The sequence below is a fragment of the Trachemys scripta genome, chromosome 2 (genome assembly GCF_013100865.1).
Source record: "Trachemys scripta elegans isolate TJP31775 chromosome 2, CAS_Tse_1.0, whole genome shotgun sequence".
In the NCBI taxonomy this organism is placed as follows: domain Eukaryota; kingdom Metazoa; phylum Chordata; order Testudines; family Emydidae; genus Trachemys; species Trachemys scripta.
The window spans coordinates 258,887,566-258,912,273 of record NC_048299.1 but is presented as its reverse complement, the minus strand read 5'-3'; the positions used below and the strand labels follow the sequence as shown (position 1 = coordinate 258,912,273).

General features: G+C 40.9%; 1 protein-coding gene across 1 annotated transcript in view; it reads left to right on the top strand.

Annotated features, from left to right (window-relative positions):
- Positions 1–262: 262 nt before the first annotated feature.
- The window catches only part of ENPP2 (ectonucleotide pyrophosphatase/phosphodiesterase 2), a 98,538-nt gene continuing 74,092 nt past the window's right edge, over positions 263–24,708 (top strand). The window contains exon 1 of the mRNA XM_034763518.1: positions 263–423. Within this exon, the coding sequence (XP_034619409.1) occupies positions 403–423 (21 nt within the window). The 5' untranslated portion in view covers positions 263–402. The remainder of the gene's footprint in view (positions 424–24,708) is intronic.

The following is a 24,708-nucleotide window of genomic DNA, read 5'->3' as shown; positions in this document are numbered from 1 at the left end:
ATTTTGCATCACATTGCTATCTCTGCACAGAGTGACCTCTCTTGAATGTGTATGTGGTTAAAAGGCCTTACTCATGGGCATCAGAGTGATTCATTTAAAAGCAGGTCTTTAGTGCGATGACACTTTCCATAGAGTCATTTGAGGCAAAGGTCACATGTGTGCATGTAAAATCAATCCTGGAAGCAGCTCCTTTGTTCCAAAGGCATCTTCCAATTGAGCCATTGTCCTCCAAGGACAGCTGGCACCCTGACTTCATCTGCATTGGATCAATCTCAAAAGCAAGCCATACAGTGGACAAACAAAACAAACCAGGATCACTGCACCTCTCACAATTCACTCTGACTCCAAGGGAAGAGCTATTGCAGTGACTGTAAGAAAAGTGATCTAAACTCCTATTAACTCATGGATAAGAAATACAAATTGGTACGGTAGGATACTGTTTTCTTTTTTTCCAAGTATTATAACATCATCTTTAAAATACTGTTGTATTGTTAAAGTAAATTTACAGATAAAGTGAGGCTACATCGTAGTACTACACAGGTTATTTTTAATTTAACACAGCAGGGATTTTGACAAGTTTCAGGTGTTTTAGATACAATATTTAGACATTGTGATGAAATGCCTTAGATTGAAACTTAGGTAGGAAATATTATTTAATGCAGAAAGAGTAATTAGCTTATACTAATCCTATTACACATAGCAGAGGTAGTCCTATCCTTTTCCCTTTCATTTCTTTGTAGTTTATAGCATTGTTAAAGTTGGCATCCAGTCCAAGCACTATTAAAGTGGCTTGTGTTTTAAATGCATCTTTTCCCTATAATGTCAATATTATGGAAATAAACCAATTTATGAGTTAAACAAACATAGATTTTGGCTTTTGATTTAACCAACATTAGACAGCTGTTGAGTATTGAATTTGTATAAATAGTGGACCTCTTTAAACTAATCTGTCTAAATGATGTTTCCATGAAAGATACCTCTACCTAAGCTTTTCCTGCGGAAATGTGTGAATTTCCTTCCCCAAAGTGATAAAACCTCAAGCAGCTGTTAAATTTTTTTGCCCATCACTCTTCTAGGAATGGGAAATGTTGATTACCCTAGATGATAAGGCAAGATCAAAACAGCTCCTCCTTTGTAGTTCTCCATAGTACTGTTTTGACTGTGGCATTTTTGATTAAGGTAATTTTGCAAAATAAAACATTGGGTCCCTCTGGATTGCTGATATCTGATTACTAATCATCTATACAAACAGCCTTTCAATTACTAATCAAGATGTATTTAAACTGGATGGTGGCCATTGCCATTAAATCAGTGATAGACAAAAACTGAGCTGAGCTCTGTGGGGTGAAGCATTTCAGTAATGTCTCTGCTTAAAAAGACAGAGACCATTAAATACATATGTATCTTTCTATTGCAAAGAAAGTACTTGCTTCCTTTGTTCAAAAGATTGTGTTAACACAATGCTATCAAGGTTATTTTGTAAGTTTCACAAATGTCTCTCTTCCCTCACTGTTTATGGTATAATTTTGTGCAAATGTAGGCTTGCAATATTTTCCTTACACATTGACTGGATAGTATGTGTTAGTGGAGTGAGGAGGAACAGAGTTTGGGGAGAGAGAATAGCATGTAGGGGGGAGATGACTAAGCATATGGAAGGAAAGAGCAGCAGATAGTGAAGAAAGGTCAGAGCACTGTCTCTAACATAATAGCATTACTGAGCTCACAGTTACTGGCACTGAACTACATATAGAAAGCCACAGAAGTTCCTATATTGAAATTAGAACCATTTTACATCAGACAGCAATTTCATCTAAATAAGCGTGGCCAGAGCTATACTGGATGCTAAGAAAACATATTGACAAAAAATACTCCTCTGATGTACTAATATTTAGGCTAGTAACACTTTCTCCATTTCAGAGGATGCAACTTCGTAACACAATGGTTACAGTCTGAGAGTATAGTCATGCCGTGACCAGGTTTCCAAACATTCATAATGGATGCCAGCTAAGTTTGAATGACTGCAATATGTATAACTATAGTAGTGTCATTCCTGAATGCTGTATCTGTTAGTAAGAGCACTCATATAACATATTTTGTCCAAGGATGTCAGATTTGATTCCCCAGTACTAATTTAATTAAGACTGTGGAGGTGGAGGTACTACTTTTCACAGAGGGATAGAATGAGGTAAAATAATATTGCGATTTGCCCAAGATCACATAATCAGTGAGTGGCAGGTTTGGAAAAGAATCCAGACCTGATGCCCAGTCTCTGCTTTAATCATTAGATATAATTTACCAAATTAATGATTCACTGAAGTAAACGGAGTTATATATGATGAATTTGATTCAGTGCCAACACATAGCTACTAATAAAATAGCTTACACGAGTACTGTAAAATACTACCCTTCACACATGCATGCGTTCACTGGGTAATTGGGTAAAACTCTATGGCCTGTGTTATAGTGGAGCTAGATGATCTAAAGCTCCCTTCTGGCCTTACAATATATGGATCTATGAATTATGTTCTTCACTAATCCAGAATGCTAGAGAACAGTGAAGATATCACTATGCATGCCAAATGAATTCATATGGGCAATATGCATATAGAATTACTGATTTGCTAATAGATGTTGCATATAATTTCAAAGTTCTGTCATTCAGAACAGTTCATGACAAATGATAGTTGCTTCAGGAAAAAATACTAATATCAAAATATCAATATCTTCTCAAAGTTGGAAGATTATGCATTTTTCTGAAGATGCTTATTTGCAAAAACTCTGGTTGCTGGTGCTATACAAGAAAATCCTAACTCTAAATGTAATCTTGATGAAAAGAGAAATATGAAAATGTAGCCACAGCCGTTAACCTCTCTCTTCTAGTCCTGGTCTGATCTTACTAAAACTTTCTATGCTGTTGAAGATAGCTCTTCCTTTCATGCACGACTGAAGCAGAAACCTGGTGTCACCAGCGCTTGCTTGTCATGCATTTAATACTACCTAGCTACTCCTTTTAAATTTCTGGTGGAGGATTCACATCCTTCCTCCAACCTTCCCCTTGTGGAATTCTCAAGATTCTATCCCTAACTTTTGTTCTTTCTCTCTATATAATACTTAGTCCTGCTATGAGTACAGGGGACTAGACTAGATGGCCTCTCAAAGTCCATTCTGGTCCTGATTCTATCATTCTATGTTATAGTGTCTCTCTGAGATGTCTCATGGGTAGCCTCAACTGTTGACCATCATCTCTAAAGGAATGACACCCATTTTTACATCTGCCTGGAGAAACTCTCTGATACTTCTGTCTCCAATATATTTGTATCTTTTGATTCTGCCAGATCCTGGCTATCCCAGATCTTCCTACAACTGAATGCATCAAACACCTTCTGGGTAGAAAGTTCTCTTAGGGTTTGTCTGCACTACCACATGGGGTTGATCTAAGATATACATCTTCAGGTACGTGAATAGCGTAGCTGAAGTCGACATACTTAGATCTACTTACCGCGGTGTCTTCACTGCAGTAAGTTGACAGCTGACGCTCTCCCATCGACTCCGCTTGCGCTTCTCGTTCTGGTGGAGTGCCGGAGTCGAAGGGAGAGTGCTCACCGGTCAATTTATCGCATCTATACTAGATGTGATAAATCAACCCCCGCTGGATCGATCGCTGCCCGCCGATCCGGTAGGTAGTGTAGACAAGCCCTTAGTCTCATTGCAGACTTTGCTATCACTCTCCTCATGTAAACCTTCACTTTGTTCCAAAGAGCAGAAATCTTGAAGTCATCCTTGAACTTAACCTTATTTTTTCCTCCCATATCATCATCTGTGTAAGTCTGCATATCATTTCTGGAACACTGCCAGAGCTGTTCTTCACCCTTTTTCTGCTGAAATCCTTACTTGTGTTGCAGTCATATTCCATCCCCACTATTACAATTTCCTGTTTCACATTATTCAATTGGAATAGTTGGGTGTGCAGGGGTGTTAGCTAGTTCTTGAATTGGGTAGCTATTTGCAGCTCTACCAGAGATGCACATGACACCACTACTAGTTTAAAAGAGAGGAAAAAAGACAAGTGGCACGAGGGGATAATATAATCGCTATTTGTGTACCTAATATTCAGTAGCAGGCTGACTCCTAGAAATGCCAGCGATCCTGTTACAGCCCTGTGCACCGCTTTGAAAGTGCAGGACTTCACCTTTTCCTCAAAGGTGGCTAACGCTATAAACAAGAGAGTACAGGAACAGCCAGCCAGTCAAATTGGGAATGTCAAAGAGACCACAGTACAGTTTCTTGTAATAATATTTGGTTACCTCATTGTTGTGAGAAGAACCAAGTACAGCACAAGGTATATCCCATACTTGACTATTTTAATAAGAACAGTGCAGTACAAGTGTGATACAGGTATGCTGATAAGAGACTAAATTTTATTCCCTGGCTCCAATCACCGGACATGGTGATTACAAAAAGTTACTGCCCGGCACATGGAAAAGGGTCAGTGTTCACTCATTCCAGTACTGTTACAAACAAGTCATTGCACAAATTTTCATCATCATTTGAAGATTAGTCTAGTAGCCTTCTTTGTATTAGTTATATTCCTTCAGGGCATAGTACAAAATGAAAGATCAATCATGCCCATAGGGACTAATAACAAGTATTTCTGCTATAAGATGTGGCCAATCAGTTTGAAATAACAGAGGAGGAGAAAGACCTGAGTGAATTAGTTGATCATAGGAAGATTATAATCCACCAATAGGATGTGGCTGTGAAAAAGACAAATGTGACCTTATCAAGGACTTATCAAGTAGGTATTTCCAGTAGAGACAGCAAAATATTAATGCCATTGCACAAGGCATTAGTAAGAACTCATCTAGAATACTGTGTACAATTCCAGTCACCCAGGTTCAGGAAAGATGGATTTAAATTGGAACAGGTGCAGAGAAGATCATCTAGGATGATTGGGGAATGGAGATCTTATTTTACCAGAAGAGACTAAAAGATCTTGGCTTGTTTAGTCTAGCAAAATGAAGGTTCAGAGGGGAAATGATTGCTCTTTACAAACACATTTGCTGGGGGGGTGTTAAACATGAGGGAGGGAGGAGAGCTATTTAATCTAAAGGACAATGCTGGAACCAGAACAAATGGGTATAAACTGGCCATGAATAAATTGAGGCTGGAAATTAGGAGTTTTCCAGTTATCAGAAGAGTGGGGTTCTGCAACAACCTTCTAATAGCTGTAGTGGAGGCATACAACTGAACTAGTTTTAAGATGGAGCTTGAAAAATTTATGAATGGGATTATTCAGCCAGGTTGCCTGTAATAGCAGGGGACTAGACTCAATGAAACAGGAGGTCCTTTCCAGAGCTATCTGCCCACGGCATCACCATTTTGGATTCCACCGAGACAATGGGCATGGGTAGTGCTGAGGGGGAAGAGGTTATAATACTGGTGCTGGGGTGAAACCTCATTGAAGCAGTGAGCATGCTAGCTGTCGTTCATTCAGGATAAGTGTCAGAAGCAGTTATGCTCCTTTTAGAGGAAAATAACTGAAGCAATAGGAGCCATTACCTGAAACACAGGCCACATGTAGGGCTGTTCAGGAGCTGAGTTGTGTGGGGGTAGGAGTTTCATTGAGGCTGAATGAAAATGCTGGAGGCTGGCTATTGTTTTAATGGAGTTGTGAATGTGTGTGAGGGAGAAGCAGACAGAAACGCCAGAGTTGGAGCAGAAAGCCAAGGACATCCAGAAAAGCACTTGTAGCATGACCCTGAGAGAGAGCTAAGAGAGCGAACTTTTGGGATAGAGTGCTGGCTGGAAAAAAGAGGTGAAGATGACTGAGAAGCACGTAGTGGCTAAGCAAATATCATTTTTAACTGTGTAAGGGGTTGCTATTGTCTGTTTCAAAGGGATTTCCTGGGAAACAACCGAATAATTGTTTTCTGCAAAGTCTGAGCAATATAAAAATATTTCCCTTGCATTGCACCTAGCAATAATGAAAATTGAAGAGCAGATTATTTCTGAAAATCTTATAGGGTTGATAACAAAAAATGAACGTAGAGAAACAAAACACCACTAAAATCAATAAGTTTACCACCTTTAAATAGTAAACAGATCTGAGAATTTAGAAGTGATTGGAGTTCTCTAAAAAATTTAAATCCTGGAAATACTACACTGTCCATTCCACCCACTGGTTTACATTGCCAGGCAAAGATTACTTTAAAACAGACATTCTAGTGTTCTTTACTTATAAATAAAGTCCAGAGCCTCAATAACATAAAAACACATGTATTTTTGCTTTCAGGTGTTTCTTTTTCACTGTCACCAGGGCCGGCTCCAGGCACCAGCAAAACAAGCAGGTGCTTTGGGCAGCACATTTCTAGAGGCGGCATTCTGGCACCAGCCATCATAGGCGCCTACTCCGGGGCATGGGGAAAAAGTGCCCCCGCCGCCCCTACTCACCTCCGCTCCGCCTCCACCTGCTCCCCTGAGCATGCCACCGCCGCTCCACTTCTCCCCCTCCCTCTCAGCCTTGCCACGCGCGAAACCACTATTTCACACAGCAAGGCTGGGAGGAAGGGAGGGAGGAGAAGCCGAGCGGCGGGCGCTCGGGGGAGGCGGCGGTGGTGGAGCAGGGAGCGGTTCCTCTACCCCCCCCCGTTACTTCCTGCGCCCCCCCACCCAAGCTCATCTCCACTCCGCCTGCTCCCCTGAACGCGCCGCTGCTCCGCTTTTCCACCCTCCCTCGCCTGAGAGGGAGAGGGGAGAAGGGGAGCGGTGGCACGCCCGGGGGGTGCAGGCGGAGCAGAGGTGAGCTAGGGCGGGAGGTCGCAGGGGGTCCGCAGGAAGTAATGGGGGTGGGGGGAAATGCGGCACGCCGGGGGAGGAGGCGGGGCTGGGGATTTGGGGAAGGGGTTCAGAAGCTGTGGGGTTTGGCGGGGTCGGGGGCAGGGAGGCACGAAAAAAAAAGGGGGGCGGCCAAAATTTTGTTTGCTTGGGGTGGCAAAAATCCTAGAGCCGGCTCTGACTGTCACATAGCTAACTCTGTAGGTGCTACATTTTTATTTTCTGTTGCACTTCTTCAGAACTTGAAATATAATTCAGTTGTATACTATGATACAGGATTTAAAAAACAACCAACCAACAAAACACATTTTGTTGTCCAAACATTGCGTGTACTTGTTTTTCCCTGAGAAAACAGTGAGTACTGTTCCAACAGGATGTTGTGGGTTCCCCCACCCCCAGCCTTTTGTTCTTATATTTCCCTTCTCTGAGCTTTGGTGTAATGAGAAAAAAACTGGCATTGGACTGAATTAGCGGTGACACCGTTCAATGCACACACTGTTTGATGAATAGTCATCTCTCTTAAATGATTAAAAAGTAACATGGAATTGTTTTTAGATTTTGTGGTTCACTATTCAAGAATGCTGAAGCAGATTCACATTTGGAAATATTGAGCACTGAGCATGTGCTGTGTTAACATTTTATATTTCACAGAGGATAGATCTTCTCTTCCCGTTCCCTCTAGGTTGTCTTTTTTCCTCTGTTCATAGCATGAACAACAAGGAGTCCGGTGGCACCTTCAAGACTAACAGATTTATTTGGGCCTAAGCTTTCGTGGGTAAAAAACCCCACTTCTTCAGCTGCATGCAGTGAAAATTACAGATGCAGGCATTATATAATGACACATGAAGAGAAGGGAGTTACCTCACAAGTGGAGAACCAATATTGACAGGGCCAATTCAGTCAGGGTGGATGAGGTCCACTCCCAATAATGGATGAGGAGGTGTCAATTCCCGGAGAGGCATAGCTGTTTTTGTAATGAACCAGCCACTCCCAGTTCCTATTCAAGCCCAAATTAATGGTGTTAAATTTGCAAATGAATTTTAGTTCTCCTGTTTCTCTTTGAAGTCTGTTTCTGAAGTTTTTTTGTTCAAGTATGGATACTTTTAAATCTGTTCTTGAATGTCCAGGGAGGCTGAAGTGTTCTCCTACTGGCTTTTGTATGTTACCATTCCTGATGTCCGATTTGTGTCCATTTATTCTTTTACGTAGGGACTGTCCGGTTTGGCCAATGTACATGGCAGAGGAGCATGCTGGCACACTATGGCATATATAACATTAGTAGACATGCAGGTGAATGAGCCCTTGATGGTGTGGCTGATGTTGTTGGGTCCTCTGATGGTGTCGCTAGAGTAGATATGGGGACAGAGTAGGCAATGAGGTTTGCTACAGGGATTGGTTCCTGGGTTAGTGTTTCTGTGGTGTGGTGTGTAGTTGCTGGTGAGAATTTGCTTCAGGTTGTGGGGCTATTGGACAGATTAACACGGCTATCCCTTGATACTTGTTCATAGCATGGAACATCATTGGGATATTACTTTTCTATCTAGGCATTTATAGTGTGCTAATGAAGAATGATTACTAAGAACTATTGAATGATGAAATGTTGGTAGGACGGTACAGACCCACCAAGGATACCAAAACAAATACAATTTGTAGTTATCAAGCAAAGTCTTATCTTTAGAAATGGGCCTGTGATTTAATACCTGAATCACAATTTGAAGTAATCATTGCTATTTATTTTTGCTGTGTTTAGCTTTGTAGTCATACTTGGTATTACTGGATAATTGCTTAATATACAAGCATTATTAATTTAAAGGAGCAAAGCTTGGGCAGTTTTTAATTGGACACAGAGCTTTTCACCCCCAGGACACTGGTCTGACTCCAGCCCAGGTGGGTGATGGTTGTTTGCTCTTTAGTGACTTATGAGTATGCTGTCCATATCATAACATCCACAATTAGCATCACCTATTTGCAGCCTAAGCAGGGAGGCCAAGAACACTATGCAGGGACATTGAATAGATGTCACGTTCAGCAAGATGGCTGCCAACAGTCGTAGATGCAGAAATACTGGTTGCAGTTAAATTATTTCATAGTATTAATGTGTTGAATGTTTCTTATCTGTTCCATTTGCAGGTGGCTGACTGCACTAAATGATTTGTTTTCTTTTAAAAAGGCATTTGCAAGAGGAAGTTGTGTCAAGATTAAAACATCCTTTAAAGGTGAAATTCACCCCAGTACAGAGTGTCAGCACAAAGCCTGTATAGCACTTAAGTCTCATTCAGCTCTATTTTGAAAACTTAAATGGTGTGCAAGTCTTGCACTGGGGTAAATTTCACCCTAAATGTGTTGCTCCAAAGGTATAGATTAAATAATGATTCTTTTGCAGTTCTACAAGTCCTGCAGCAGTTTAATAAAGCACCTATTTAGGGAAAATGGCATAGAAAATTCCATATGCAAAGAAATAACTAACTTTAGAAGCGCTATGAAATGCCAAGTGTAACTGAACATATATTTTTCCCAGGTGCACCTTTATAACATGCTCCTCACTGTGATATTGGCATGCCCAACAAATAACCACAACAAAGGATCTCTGTCTTCCTCTCTATCCCCCTGTAGTCCCAGTCATGCTGATTTTTGTGATGTGTACTGATGTTTGCTACTGTGGGTAAAAGAAATGGGTTTCAAGTTTCAACCAGAAGGTGGTGAGATTTGCAGTGATTCTAGTCTTCTGGGAGTGGATTCCACAGTATCGGCCAGCTGCTGAGATAGTTCTGCCTGCCTCTAAGTCAGAGATCTCCCCAGCTGTATTTAAAAGCCTGTATTATCAGATTTTCCAGGGAGAAGGAAATTATTGGGTATTCACACTTACACAGTGGTCTCTTTCCCCCTTGCTCATTGCCCAGTTGTCCCCTCTGATTTGTGTTGTCATTAAGAATGTGTTAATACCTTCTAACAGATCAGATACCTCCAAATCAAAAGTAAGAGTTTGCATCTGAGGCACCAGCAGATATACTCATGCCTCTTTGGTCTGAAATTCGGACAGAAATCTAATGAGATCAAACCCTTTTATGAAATTTCCTTTTTATGAACCTTTCCAGTCTTTGGTTAACCCAAACACCTGGCAAACAGAAGGTCAGTTATGCCCCCAGGTTTACACGTACAGAGCTCCATTGCTGGAGAGCGTGCCAGCATTAGGATAGAGTTTCTGTCCTGCAACATGTAGGAGAGCTTCTAGCTCAGTGGGACTTAGGCTGACGAATATTTGAATTGCCATTCTGGATCAGAGCAAGGGTCCAGTAACCCATAATGGACAAAGCGACAAAGAATCCTGTGGCACCTTACAGACTAGCAGACGTATTGGAGCATAAGCTTTCATGGGTGAATACCCACTTCATCAGATGCATAATGGACAGTTGCTGGTATCAGATGCTTCAGGGAAAGGTGCAAGAAAACCTTCAGTAGGGAATTATGGGAAGACCTGCCCCAAAAGAAAGTTTCTTCCCACCCACAATAGCTACATGTTGGTTTAGGGCCTGAAGCATTAGGGTTTATATATCCCACCCAAAACTCTTGTTTATTTTTAATATTTGTTGTTCTAACTAGGACTTCAATGGGCAAAGGATCAGTACCAAGAGAAGAAAGCAGACTATAATGAAGTATTAAATATCATTGTAGTAGTTTGTGATAAATCCTCACTGTCTATGCTCATTTCATATTTGGTTGCTTCATATCAAGTCTTTTCCTCTGGCAGTGACCAGCTGTGTTCAGGAAGAAATTTAGTCCAATAGTATAGAATACTAAAAAGCAAGTACATTCTTTATTGGCAAAGTTCTATCCTTTCCACTGTTACTGGGGGAGGCCAATTCCAGATGTGAGAAGATACTGGAACTGACTGGATTATTGATCAATTCTGGTATTATGGAAATTCCTAATATTATATTTTGAATTACATGATAAAGGGGATATCTGCAGGAGCATCCTTTGGGAAGAAGCCAAAACAATAATTAGGGAGAAGCCAATTAGCATAGCAGCTGGTGTGAGAAAGATAAGAGACCAAATATTTGAGACACTTAAAAAACAGTCACAGCAGCATAAGAGATTTAAGAAAAATCTATTCTGTTACAATTGGAAGTGAAAGAAGTAATTTGAGTAAAGTGTTTATTTTTTGTCAATGGAAAAAAACAACAACAACAAAAATCTAACCCTGTGATTCCTAAAATAAAACTTTTTTAAGAAAATCAAGGCTGGTAAGTTTCTAGTATATGTAGTATAAATTCACCAGTAAAATATAATTAAATGGTACCCCATTAAAGATAAAAACAAAATACAAGGAAAATTACAGATTTGGGTAAGCGAAACAAACTTTTGCCTAATATTGAAAGCTATAATAGACCAGTATACTTAAAATAAGCCAATATTTGAAGGTAATTCAAACACAAAATACCGCACCGCACCCTTTCTTTCTCCCAATACACCCCCAAAGCCAGAGGGGTCAGGAGCAGGTGGTGTAGCACTCGCTATGCCTCCTTCATGCAAGCTGCTGTAAACAAAGGGAAACCCCAGTTGCCCCATTTGAACAGTTTTATGGCTGCTTTAGGTTGCCTAATTGGTGCAAAACAGACCTGTGTGAGGGTTTTGACCCTATAGCTTATTAAAGGATAAGATATGGAAAGCACAGAACGCAAAGAGTAAAAACAAGATATAGGAGAAGCAACTACAAATATCAAGGAGGTGGGTGGGCGGAGTGGTGGAGGAGAGAAGGGTTAAAGGCAAGCTCCAAAACTAGATTGCTATCTGGCTGAGGCTTTCAGAAATTGTAACAAATATGTGGCTTCCACTGTTGCCTTGAATGCTGTCCTGAGGGAAAAGAAAACACCTACATTTTCTGCTAGAGGGAAGGCGTCTATCTCAGCCCCATCAAAACTGAGGGGAGAGCTCAAGCTTTTCTGAATCTTAAAGATGCATTTCCTGACTAAACATGGTAAAAAAGAAAAAAAAAAAATCAGACTGCAACCTATTAATCTTTTCTTCATCCGAGACCAAAAAGATTTCATTGCTAAATAACAATTTTGATGATAATAGATATGTACTACATGTAATCTCTATGGTTGGGTTAAGAGGGATAACTCAGTGGTTTGAGCATTGGCCTGTTAACCCCAGGATTGTGAGCTCAATCCTTGAGGGGGCCACTTAGGGATCTGGGGCAAAAATCTGTCTGGGGATTGGTCCTGCTTTGAGCACAGGGTTGGACTAGATGACCTCCTGAAGTCCATTCCAACCCTGATAATCTATGATTATACTTCAGTTCCTTCGGATGTCACTTTCCCTTACTGGCCATTTTGGGTTTAAACCGCAGCTTTCCTTGTATGCACTAGGGACTTGCAACTATACCAGTGGCTGAAATTGGGGCTGATCCCTAATGCAGAGGAGATCTTATATTTGCCACCTGTCCTGATTTCTGCAGGATCATGCACATCTCATGGGAAACTTCCTTCTTTTTTAGGCTAAGTTTACAGGACATTAATGGCATGAGTCTGCAGTCTCCATGCAAGTAAAATTCCCAGTGCCTTGATTCAGAGTTTTGCCCCTGTAATGTGTGGTCAGGCTTTAGGGGATCCACAACAGCTTTCACAGTAAGTGTAACATCACCACATTGTGATGTTGCATCGCAACGTGACTATGTTCCATTGAAATACATTAATTTACCCCACAGGAAAGACTTTGAAAGGTTGTCTCATTATATGTAAATCGATAGGAGCCAGATCCTCAATCCTGGAGAATCCCTTTGCACTGTACCGCAAAAGGGCCTTAAGCCCGTCCTTATGGGCATTTGAGGACTCCCTCAGTATGGAGGAATCCTCAGTTTAAAGTTAGTGTAGACAGCTCTACAACAACCGCTCATTGCACCTCCCCAGGCATAAGTAGCAGGAGGGGTATTATGAGAGCTGGAGATCATAGGGACAGACCACAAAGCACCGTGGTGATCGTCCCTGGGTTACTGGCCCTAATCATAGCAGCACTTAGCTCCTGGCCAGCTCCAGTGTTAGAAAGTTGGCTTTTAGGCACCTTTTCCACTCCTTATTAAAAAAAAAAAAAAAAGAAAGAAAAATTCCATTTGGCCTAGTCAAAGGCCTTGAGATCAATCTTCAGAGGTGCAGAGTTTGAGTTCAAGGCCTTTGACTGGGTCAAATGGAATATTTCATAAAGGGTGTACTGGAAATTACATGCAAGAATTACAGAGATAACTACAAGCTTTTTACACAAAATTGATAGTGTTAAGGTAAATGAAAATAAATCCCCCAGATCTGAATTATGTTGAGGGAACAGACCAGGACTCCAACCCTCACTTTTTCTTTTCACCCTAGAAGTTAACCCTTTGGTGAAAAGAAAAAAGAAAAAGAAAAATCAAGAGATCTAATAATAGGGTAATCAGAGCATGATTCTGTTCTTTATTTGGATACCATTTCCTATGTGCTGTGATTGTTCCCCCTCCCTTAAAATACCTATAATCCAGGGATGCTCGTTACAATCTGCACCTCCTCTGGAAGAGCAAAACCCCACCCACGAAGCCCTGCTTTTCTTCACGTTAATCTGAAGCTAAATAATTATGTAAAGTGTCAAAGAAAAAAAGTCCCTATCTGTTTGTGACGTTCCCCTCTGGTGTTATCTGGACGGTGATCTGCTAGGTCACTCCAATCCTTGAATCTGGGAGCTAGCCTTACCCTGCTTTGCTGTGAGAACCCCCACTCCTGGGTTGTTCACGCACAGCCTCTAGCATATAAGCTGCTCCTTGGATTGTGCAATTGAATGACACGAGCCAATATCTCCGATCCCAGACACAACCCTAGGAACCTCCATCTTGCAGTGTCCAGTTATGTCCGCTGGACACAGCAAGCTTATATGAGTTTGTCAAATTAACAAAGAAATTGATATGTACCAGGCTTGTTATCCCAACGAGAGCCTCTGACACGCTTCAAACCACACACTGCTTCAGGTAGAATAAACAGATTTATTAGCTATAAAGATAGATTTTAAGTGATTATAAGTCAAAATATTACAAGTCATATTTGGTCAAATGAAATAAAAACAAAACTCATTCTAAGCTTATCTTAACACTTTCAATGCCCTTACAAACTTAGATGCTTCTCACCACAGAGTGGCTGGTTGCTCTTCAGGCAAGCTCTCCCCTTTGATCAGCACTTCAGTCGCTTGGTGTGGTGTCTGTAGGTGTAGGTGGAAGAGAGAGGAAGAGCATGGCAAACGTCTCTTTCTTTTATCATGTCCTTTCCTCCCTCATGGCTCTCTCTCCCACCACACTTCAGAGTCAGGTGAGCATTAGTCTCTCCAAGCAAGGTTGAGCAATTCCCCTGGTGTGGCCTCATGCAGGTGAGTCACTGCATTGTAGCTCCCCTTGCTGGACAATGGCTGTTGATGGGTTGTTTGACACCCTGCCCGGGTATTGGTTACTTTCCTTGCTGTTGCCTCTGGGCTGATTCCCCCAACTTACAGCATGTTTTAGTGACAACCATACTACACAATTTTCATAACTTCATATGCATTAATGATATACACATATGGATAGAGAAATAACTTTCAGCAGATCATAACCTTTCCCCCTGATACCTTACAAAGCATGCTTTATATGTCAGATCACGATTATATGAAAATGAGGAATATGGGGGTTACAGCATGCTCCCCCAAGATATAGAATGTCACACTGTTGTACTGCCCACCAGCACTGTGACAGCATCTTCATGGTCAAAAATTTTAATTGACAAGAGTGAAATTCCTCTCCCCCTTAATCTGCACAATTAAACTCCAAAATCCAATTACCATATGCTGCCCACAGTAAAGGGTCCAAAGAAAAACAGCAATGGAATCAAGGAACAGACTTGCCTTAACCCAGAATGTATCTCCCCTCCACCCATTCACTAAGAGGATGCATAATGCATGAACATAAAAGAGCTACCGCCAATTAATAAGCTGTGGGGGAATACTATACTGAGACAGGACCAACCATAAATAAGGCAGATTCATTCTATCAAAAACTTTGGCCTGAGCCAAGGCTAAAACAAAACCCAGGCAGTCTTCCCATCATCCCATTTCAAATACTTCCTGCAAATTACACAAAGGGTGTCTGCCACTCTGCGATCTTTAACTGCATTAGGGTGACTGGGATGTAGTAATCTCCCTGCTATTTTCCCCAATGGAAGCCAAGATTTTGTGATCTGTGTTCAAAAAGACAATAGGCCTCCAATTCCTAGTATCTTCCTAATCCCCTTTTTTGCCCCCTCCAATCAAAAGGACTTCATAAAAGGAAGCTCCCAATGTGCCTCTAGTCAAGGCATCCCTGAAAACATGAGAGCCCCATAGAGAGGGGATCCATCATCCTCTAATAAAATTCAGCTGTCAAACCATCTGCCCCCAGGAAAGTTCCCTTCTTCAGTGACAAGATGCTCCTGAAATCTCCATTTCCTCCATTGGCCTCACGCGAGTCCTGTTCCTCATCTGCCAATGTTGGAAAATCTGTGATACTATCCAAAAACTGCTGCTCCGGAAAGAAGGAAGGCTTTGGCCCAGAAGAGCTCACTATAATATTCCTGAACTAGCCTAATCATGCCAGCAAATATATCAGAAGAGACTTCCCCACCTTTTGTCCTAAAGTCCTTTGTGAGTTTAGCTGATACCAGTTTTCTTCTTCGGTGCAGAACCATTTCCTTCTTTTAACTTCCTCTGAGACCCTTATTTCTTTGCATTCCCCAGCTTGCAGTCAACTATGAAGATGAAGATCTCTTAAATGGCTATGCAATGCTAAGTAATGCTTGTAATCAGATGCATACAGACCTCTTGAAAAGGAATGTAGAGAGGTCAGTAAGCTCTTCTCTGTCAGTTACCACCATTCCATCTGGGATGCATAAAACTCCTGAACCCTTTCTCATTCCATGAAGATGCCTTCAAACTTCCTAACTACTACTATATTATTAAATAAACAAATATTTAGTTTCCAATACACATGGCCAAAGGTCACTGTTCTGTACTCACCAGCTTGGACCAAGCAGTGGTTGGAAAATGCTACAGGTTGCAATGCACATCGTCTGATCACTGACATATACACTGTCCAACTGACTACGCGATTGCCCTCTAATAAATGTAAATGTCCCCTCCTTTAATGAGGATGCCTCAAAACATCCTTTAATCCAAAGGTAGCACACAGTGCTTGTAAGGTAAGTTTCATCAGCTCCAAACCCGTTAAGTTTCTTCAATTGGTCAATCACTGCAGCTAAACAATTAAAATCCTCTAAAAGATAATTGTTGAGACATCAGTAAAAAAGAAGCAGTGGCCAGTATGTCCCTCGGCCCGCGCCACTTCCAGCAGCTCCCATTGGCCCGGAGCAGTGAACCGCGGCCAGTGGGAGCCGCAATCGGCCGGACCTGTGGACGGGGCAGGTAAACAAACTGGCCCGGCCCGCCAGGGGCTTTCCCTACACAAGCGGCGACCCCAGTTTGAGAAACACTGATCTAAAAGACTGTCAAAACAATGGGTTTTTCCTTCTAAAAACTCTTTCCAACTAAAGGGAAAGGGAACAAGGAATGTTGTTAAAATGAAAGCCCTACTTAATACTTTACATTTCAAATCCTTTCACTGTTTTTCTTTCTTTTCTTGTGTGGGAGAGGAGTCTACCATCACCTTCTTATAGGGAGTCTGATGGGATTGGCTTCTGCCTCCCATTTGCACCAATGGCTCTGGAAAGGACTTGGGCTCCCTTGCCTGTTGTGTGGGGAGTGGGAAATTAAAGCTTTCTCCCACTTTTATATGTCAGAAACAACGCACATAGCTGCACAGAACTTTGCAGCTGTGAATACTGTAGTATTCTGATTATTTGGGTTGACCTAGTGATGAATTGGATGAACTGTTATTGGTCAATGTGATGAATCTGCTGCTGAATTTTCCTCTTGCTGTGGAGCGATATAGATTGCCTGGGAGGGACAGTTCTCTGGGTCTCAGCGGTAGCACATCTGGGTTACCCTAGGAAGAGCATGACGGTTGTAGGCAGTTGGAGCACTCAGCTACTACAGCCGTATCAGTTGAAGTGCGCTAGGAAGCACTGTCTGGTGTGCGTATACCTTGACAATTCAGACACACCCGTAGGGAGGAAGGATTACAGTCTGAATTCACTACTTTTCAGATTTAAGAAACTGAGCCTCTAGAAAAAAGAGAAACTCCTCTCTTCCTAATTATTATTAATGTTATTTATTATTTGTATTACAGTAGCATCTAAGAGCCCTTGTCATGGGACCAGAACCCCATTGTGCTGAGTGCAAATAGAACAAAAAGATGGTTCCTGGCCCAAAGAGTTTACAGTCTTGAGACCTGATTGGCGGACGAAGGTCAGCTGTTCATTACCAGTCAATTTGGGCTTCTTATTTCAACAAGGTGCATTTAATTGTCCCCTACCTGTGACTGACTAGATTTTTTTTTTTTTTACCGGTGGCACATCCTGCAGGGAGACTGGTGGGAAGCCCTAGACCTTTCCAATATGTGTTCCAGGCAGTGCTTAAAGTGGAGGGAGTCACAAGAGCTTGCAGACCTGGCCGGAAAAAATAAAGTAAAAATCAAGCTGGGTCACTGAGGGGTGCACTTTAATCACAGTTTTACCAAAGCTGCTGTTCCCAGATAGACCGCCCACCTTTTTTGGGCCACTTTAAGCACCAGGGCCGGCTCCAGCATTTCTGCTGCCCCAAGCAAAAAAAAAAAACAAAAACAAACAAAAAAAAAGCCGCGATCGGTGGTGGCAGTTCAGCAGCAGGTCCTTCGCTCCTAGAGGGAGTGAGGGACCTGCCGCCCCCGAATTGCTGCACGTGCCGTCCCTCTCCCTTGGCCGCCCCAAGCACCTGCTTGTTAAGCTGGTGCCTGGAGCCGGCCCTGTTAAGCACTGTTCCAGGAGCCATGTTTGTGAAGCAAGCTACCAGGTGTCCTGTAAATGTGTCCCGAGCTTATATTGGCTATTTTAGATCCAGCCAGAACAAATACAAAATGCACTGCATTCAATTGGATGGGCCTCCCACTTGTTTTGGGGGAAGTTAGGGAAAATAGGAAGGCTCATCAACAGCTTCCTTTGCTGAGGCACTAGGCCACTCTGTGAGCCTGGGGACTCAATTTATTAGCCTCCCCTGGGCAAGAAGAGATGAGCAGGCTTTAGACAGAACCATAATGGTGCTTTGGCCTTGCTGTGTCTTACTTTTTATCTACTCTGTTGTAGTCTCTATGGTGCTAAGATCGTTAGATCTCTAAGCTTTATCATTCATAAAGTTCAGATCAGGAATTAATGATGGTGCATTACAGCTATAGCTAAATATAAGGTATTTCACACATATTTTTGTATAATAAGATTCCAGGATTGTCACTCTGTGTGTCACTCTGAAGCATAGAAAATCTGTTGAATCAGTGTGAAGTGATGAAAACAATTACAAGAATAAGTGAGAGCTCTTTTTGTTTAGACTATCACCAGGTTCAATCATCAATGAGTTTTGTGCTCTGTTACCATACAGGTTTTTTTAAATTCTCAGCCATTTTGACCTTATGAATTATACCCATGTGACAGTCCCGGCTTTCAGCTTCAGTAAGTCATGTATCTGTGCCATGACAAGAGTCCTACACTACTGTGATCTCAGCGATAACTCAAACAATCACCACCCTTACTCTATAGCAAATTTGCATGAAACAGTATGATTAGTTGTATGAGGGACACTGCACAGTTGGTGAATTACTTGGCGCAACTGCTATGGTCCTTCACAACCACCCACACAACAAGCACACACAATAACTCCAAACACACACAGCTCCTCATTGCAACACACAGCTCTCCTTCACCATCCACACAACTATCCCAGAACAACTCAACCCACACATGAATCAACACAACTAGCATGCACAATAACCCCTACCACACATAGCCTCTCATTTGCCATCTGCACAAATCAGCACAAACCTTCCAGCACGTAGAATATCTGTTGAGTCAGTGTGAAATGATGGGAACAGCTACAAGCATGGCTGAGAGCTCTTTGTGTTTAGAATTTCACCAGGTTCAGTCATCCCAGGACCCTGTGAGAACCAGATGGAATGTTGGAATTGTGGCAGGACGGTGGGAAAAACAGCTACTTGGGGTAACCAAGGGGTGGTTGTGCCTCCAGCCAGGAGGCAGCTCTGCACATAAACTATGGGGAACCTGTCCAACCAGCAACATTGCTCATTGCAACAGTGCATAGAAACAAGAGTCCCCATTTTCAGCTTTTTTCTAGGGCTGTCAATTAATCGCAGTTAACTCAAAAAAATTAATCGTGATTAATCGCAGTTTTAATTGCGCTGTTAAACAATAGAATACCAATTGAAATTTATTAAATATTTTTGGATGTTTTCTTCATTTTCAAATATATTGTTTCCAATTACAACACAGTATACAAAGTTGACAGTGCTCACTTTGTAGCATTATTTTTATTATGAATATTTGCGCTGTAAAAATAGCAAGCAAAAGAAATAGTATTTTTCAGTTCACCTCATACAAGTACTATAGTGCAATCTCTTTATCGTGTAAGTGCAACTTACAAATGTAGATTTTTTTTGGTTACATAACTGCACTCAAAAACAAAACAATGTAAAACTTTAGAGCCTACATGTCCGTTCGCATGGCACTTTTGTAGCTGGCATTATAAGGTATTTATGTGCCAGTTATGCTAAACATTTGTATGCCCCTTCATGCTTTGGCTATCCTTCCAAAGGATATGCTTCCATGCTGATGATGCTTGTTAAAAAAAAAAATGCGTTAATTAACTTTATGACCTAACTCCTTGGGGGAGAATTGTATGTCTCCTGCTCTGTTTTACCCGCATTCTGCCATATATTTCATGTGATAGCAGTCTCGGCTGCTGATCCAGCACATTTGTTCATTTTAAGAACACTTTCACTGCCGATTTGACAAAACAAAAAGAAGGTACCAATGTGAGATTTCTAAAGATAGCTACAGCACTTGACCCAAGGTTTAAGAATCTGAAATGCCGTCCAAAATGAGGTGTGGAGCATGCTTTCAGAAGTCTTAAAAGTGCAACGGTCCGATGTGGAAACTACAGAACCTGAACCACCAAAAAAGAAAATCAACCTTCTGCTGGTGGCATCTGACTCAGATATGAAAATGAACTTGCTTCAGTCTGCACTGCTTTGGATGGTTATCAAGCAGGACCCGTTATCAGCATGGACGCATGTCCTCTGGAATGGCGGTTGAAGCATGAAGGGGCATATGAATCTTTAATGCATCTGGCACATGAAGATCTTGTGACTCCAGCTATAACAATGCCATGTGAACCTCTGTTCTCACTTTCAGGTGACATTGTGAACAAGAAGCGGGCAGCATTATCTCCTGAAAATGTGAACAAACTTGTTTGTCTGAACGATTGGCTGAACAAGAAGTAGGACTGAGTGGACTTGTAGGCTTTAAAGTTTTACATTGTTTTATTTTGAATGCAGTTATTTTTTTCACATAATTCTATTTTTGTAAGTTCAACTTTCATGATTAAGAGATTGCACTACAATACTTGTATTAGGTGAATTGAGAAATACTATTTCTTGTTTCTTTTTTATAATACAAATATTTGTAATCAAAAATAATAATATAAAGTAAGCACTGTACATTTTGTATTCTGTGTTGTAATTGAAATCAATATATTTGAAAATGTAGAAAACATACAAAAATATTTAAATAAATGGTATTCTATTATTGTTTAACAGTGTGAGTAATTGCGATTCAGTCCTACTTTTTTCACACACATGACTTTACGAATTACATCCATGGGACAGTTACATAGTCCTATGCATAATGGCATGCATGTTACTAAGAGTTTATGCTCATGTAATTTATTCCTTTGGCTATTTTTGAAAAGCAAACAATCATTTTGAAAGCCACTTATGGTTGCTAAGTGCCACGCAAGATGCTGACCAATGGTATCAATTACAAACCCCAAACACTTAAAAGCAAGAAAATGAATAGGCAATATAAACTTTATATTGGCCACGTAACAAATATGTTGGGTCAAATTCATGATAATTTTGCTATTGACTTTGGTGGAACCAGGATTTCACCCATGGTTTGTTGAGGATTTTATGTATTATTATTATTATTATTGATATCTTAATTTTGGTAGCTAAATATTTTCTTTCAAAGGATACTTTTAATTAGGAAATATCAACATATTTATGAATTGACAGAGGGTTTGGTAAAATAATTATAGATGCTTTTTCTTTAGAATAACATAAATAATTGAAAAAGTAACATTATTAATTTATGGTAAAATTATAAAAATATATATATGTGTGAACTTGTATTTCTGGCTGATAAATGTATATCATTAATATTTAGTTGAAATGCCTTCCTGGCATAGAGTTTTGATCCTTGTCTAGGCTATCAAAGGTACCGCTCTTGCCTCTGCTGTGATCAGGATGGGGAGAGAGGGTGAGAGAACAAACTACATGTGATAGATGTTAATCATGTTGCTTAACACATTTCGGAAAGTCGCTCAGATGCTATGGTAGTGAACCCAGTATAGGAATCTATGTAGAACAAAATACATATAATTTTTACAAAATGTTGCATGCAAGAGAAAAAGATAACCACAGATGTTTCTCTAATAGTCATACCATTTCTAATGACCCTGGGATGTGACACTACGTTCCCAATCTCCACTAATGGCTTCTCTTTGTCTCTGCCCAGCCCATCTTATTAACATATCAATAAGAACTTTAGGTCTTCCTCTTGCCCTTCTTATGATTAGTTTGTATTTTTTTAATTTATTCATGGTTCTGCTTATTAGCTGTCTGAAGTTTTTCACATGCCCTAACATTTTGCATCAGTCTATCAAGTATATAGGTCATATTGATTATATAATTAGCTGTATTTATATTCTACAGTATTATCCTTCTGAGCTAAAAAGGTGTCAACTCCTCTCTATCCACAACCTGCAACAGCTCTTATGTACTATTCCAGTGTGACCTGTAAGGACATAGCCTCCCTTTGTAAATTCCTTCAAGCTTATGAAGGTATGAAAACAAGCCACACCACGGATCCTGGTGTATTACCTGCTAACAAACTGCTCACCACAGACTAAAGCCAACACCCCCATGCATCCTGCCCTCTGCCCTCAGTCCTTATCTCTCCTTCACATGCTGGGAGAATACTAACTGGTTCAAAGAAACTAAAAATTACAGTGTGCTCTTCAGCTGCTGCAAAACGGCCAGCACCAATTGTATGGCAGTTTGACCCACCACTGGACATTTATTCAGAGGGGTGTGAGGCTCTAGTTGTAAAGAAGCTACAAGAAATCATGATGTATGTTATCTGGGCAACACTGGCATTTGCTGCCATTCAGCTGCTGGGCATTGCTGTGTATGCCTGTGTAGTGTTGTGTAGGAGGATCTGGGGACCCTACGCGTAGAAGATAACGCAAACCAAAGCATGAATCTCTTATTTACTTGGAAGGTGAATGGACCTGGTTTATTGCGGTAGTTTTCCTGCCTATGTAGACTTAGCTAAAACACACCCTGCACAGATGAGGACAGCTGTAATGTACACCGGTGATGGGCAAAGCAACTTGGCTTTCCCCATACCCACCTGTGACTCCCTATTTTACCAGCTATTCATGTATCTAAATATGTTTTAGTATACTAGCAAACTTTCTATTTCAGAACCATTTGCCGATCAAGATTAATTTGGTTGACATGAAAGTGAAAGGAAGTGTGCCTAATTTGGTAGATTACCTCTAAGCATTAACTGACTGATTCTTACATATATATGGAATCCTTTAAATCTTCACTATGTGGAGCTTTTTTGGCTAAAGTTGTACCAAGGAAGCCAGCTGTATTTAATTTTTGATGGCTAATATATTAATTCTTACCTCTCACCAGTGTCAGTTTTTTAAAAACATAGGTGAATTCCAGTACACTTTAAAGATAAATTCTATGAAATGACAACTAACCAAAATAATTTTAAAATCACAAGCATGTATCTTTGATCTCCTCAAATTCAGAGCTCCAATCTTCCAAACTTTAGTGTTTTAAAATAAAGCTGGCTTTTCAGGAGTAAAATGTATGCACTACAGTTCTATAATTAATTTTCATTTTTTGTCTATGAAGAGCTGTTTTATGTGTTGAGTGAACTGTTATATTGTGGTTTGGAAATAATGTAGCCATGTTGTGTAGCAAAATAGTACGTGAAAGTGATCTCAGCTGTAAATAGTAAACTGATTAAATAAAATCTTTGTATATCCTCCCTCAAGAAACAATCAACAAAACAAAACAAAAAAACCCACTGCAAACTTCCACCCCATTCACTACTTTGCCCGCTCACATCCACCTTCTGCCTCCACTCTCTCATTCCAGCCAATTTCTGCCAAACCTTTGGCTTGCTTACACCCCAGCCACTACCTGTTTCTAGACATCTCACCATCCTCTTCTTCTAGATCTGATACTGTCACAACCACTACCCCAACTACATCCCTAATATTAGATGAATGGGAGAAAGAAAGGGAGTCTGTAGGCCTCTGGCTTATTCGGGTGTTATCCAAGGTGTTGATTTTGATCAATGAAGCCCTATAAATATGGTTAGGGTCCTGAGAATCTGTTTTTCTTGCTGTATGTTACCTCTTCAGTTGTGTTGCTTTTGCTAACATTACCTATATTTGGTTAGCTAAGGAGTGGAACAGGGTGTTTTTAGTGAGGTGCCCTTATCTCTGGATTTTGCTTCCATAATTGGTCAGTCATAGCTTGGAACTGGTGACCTTCAAAGTACATTGGTAGGCTCACCCGAATGATCACTCAAGGATTTTGTTTGAGGGGGAATGAAATGGAGAACTAATCTTACTTTGGAACTGAGTTTATATAGTTTGTCAATATGGGCTGTTTGCTGAATCTGATTTCTCGTGTATGCATCTAGCATTTTGGATGATCACATCTGTCACAGTTGCTAGTGAGTGCTGCTTCCTGTCCACCCTCTAGGACTGGTGTGAGGGGATACTGTTACTGTTACTCTGTGATTCAGAGCAAACAGTCCTAGTTTCACAGGATTTTCTCCTGTTGTTAAGATACTGTATTTATTAATAATGTGTCTTATACAAGTTCTTATATATTGCATCTCTTATGGTAATACTGTTGAATGGTAGAAAAGAAATCCTAGTCATTCTGCTGGATTATTACAATCTTGATGTTTCATTTAAAGAGCTACCTAGGGGCTTGTGATGGGTTGTCACCCTGGGGTGCAGTCTGCTGTACATAACTGAGTTGGGGACACAGCCAGCCTCACCCAACATGACAGCAGGTGGCACCACTCACCCAACTGGGCAGAGTGTAAGCAGCAGACCCCAGGCAGTTTCCCCGCTCCCCAGGCACGCACTCCCCTCTGGAGTATAAACCAAAAATTATATCATCTTGCACTGCACAGGGATCTGTACAGTGTAAGCTCATTAATATATCCATCCTTCCCTCACTGTGGAGAGGAATATGCATACTTGTGGTAACCAAGCTGAGATTCCGCCCCCAGACACTTCACTTAAAGGCACACTGGTTTATGTTAAAATACAAACAAGTTTATTAACTTCAAAACAGATAGATTTTAAATGATTATAAGTGATAGCAAACAGATCAAAGCAGATTACTTAGTAAATAAACAAAAACACCAACTAAGTTTACCATACTAGTAATCGCTCACCCTGACTGATGATACAAGCAGGCTTGCAGATTCTCAAGGCACAATCTTCACTTGCTTTGCAGCTTGGAATCCCCTGGTTTCCACACACAGGCTAGAAATCCCTTTAGCCTGGGTCCAGCACTTCCCCCAG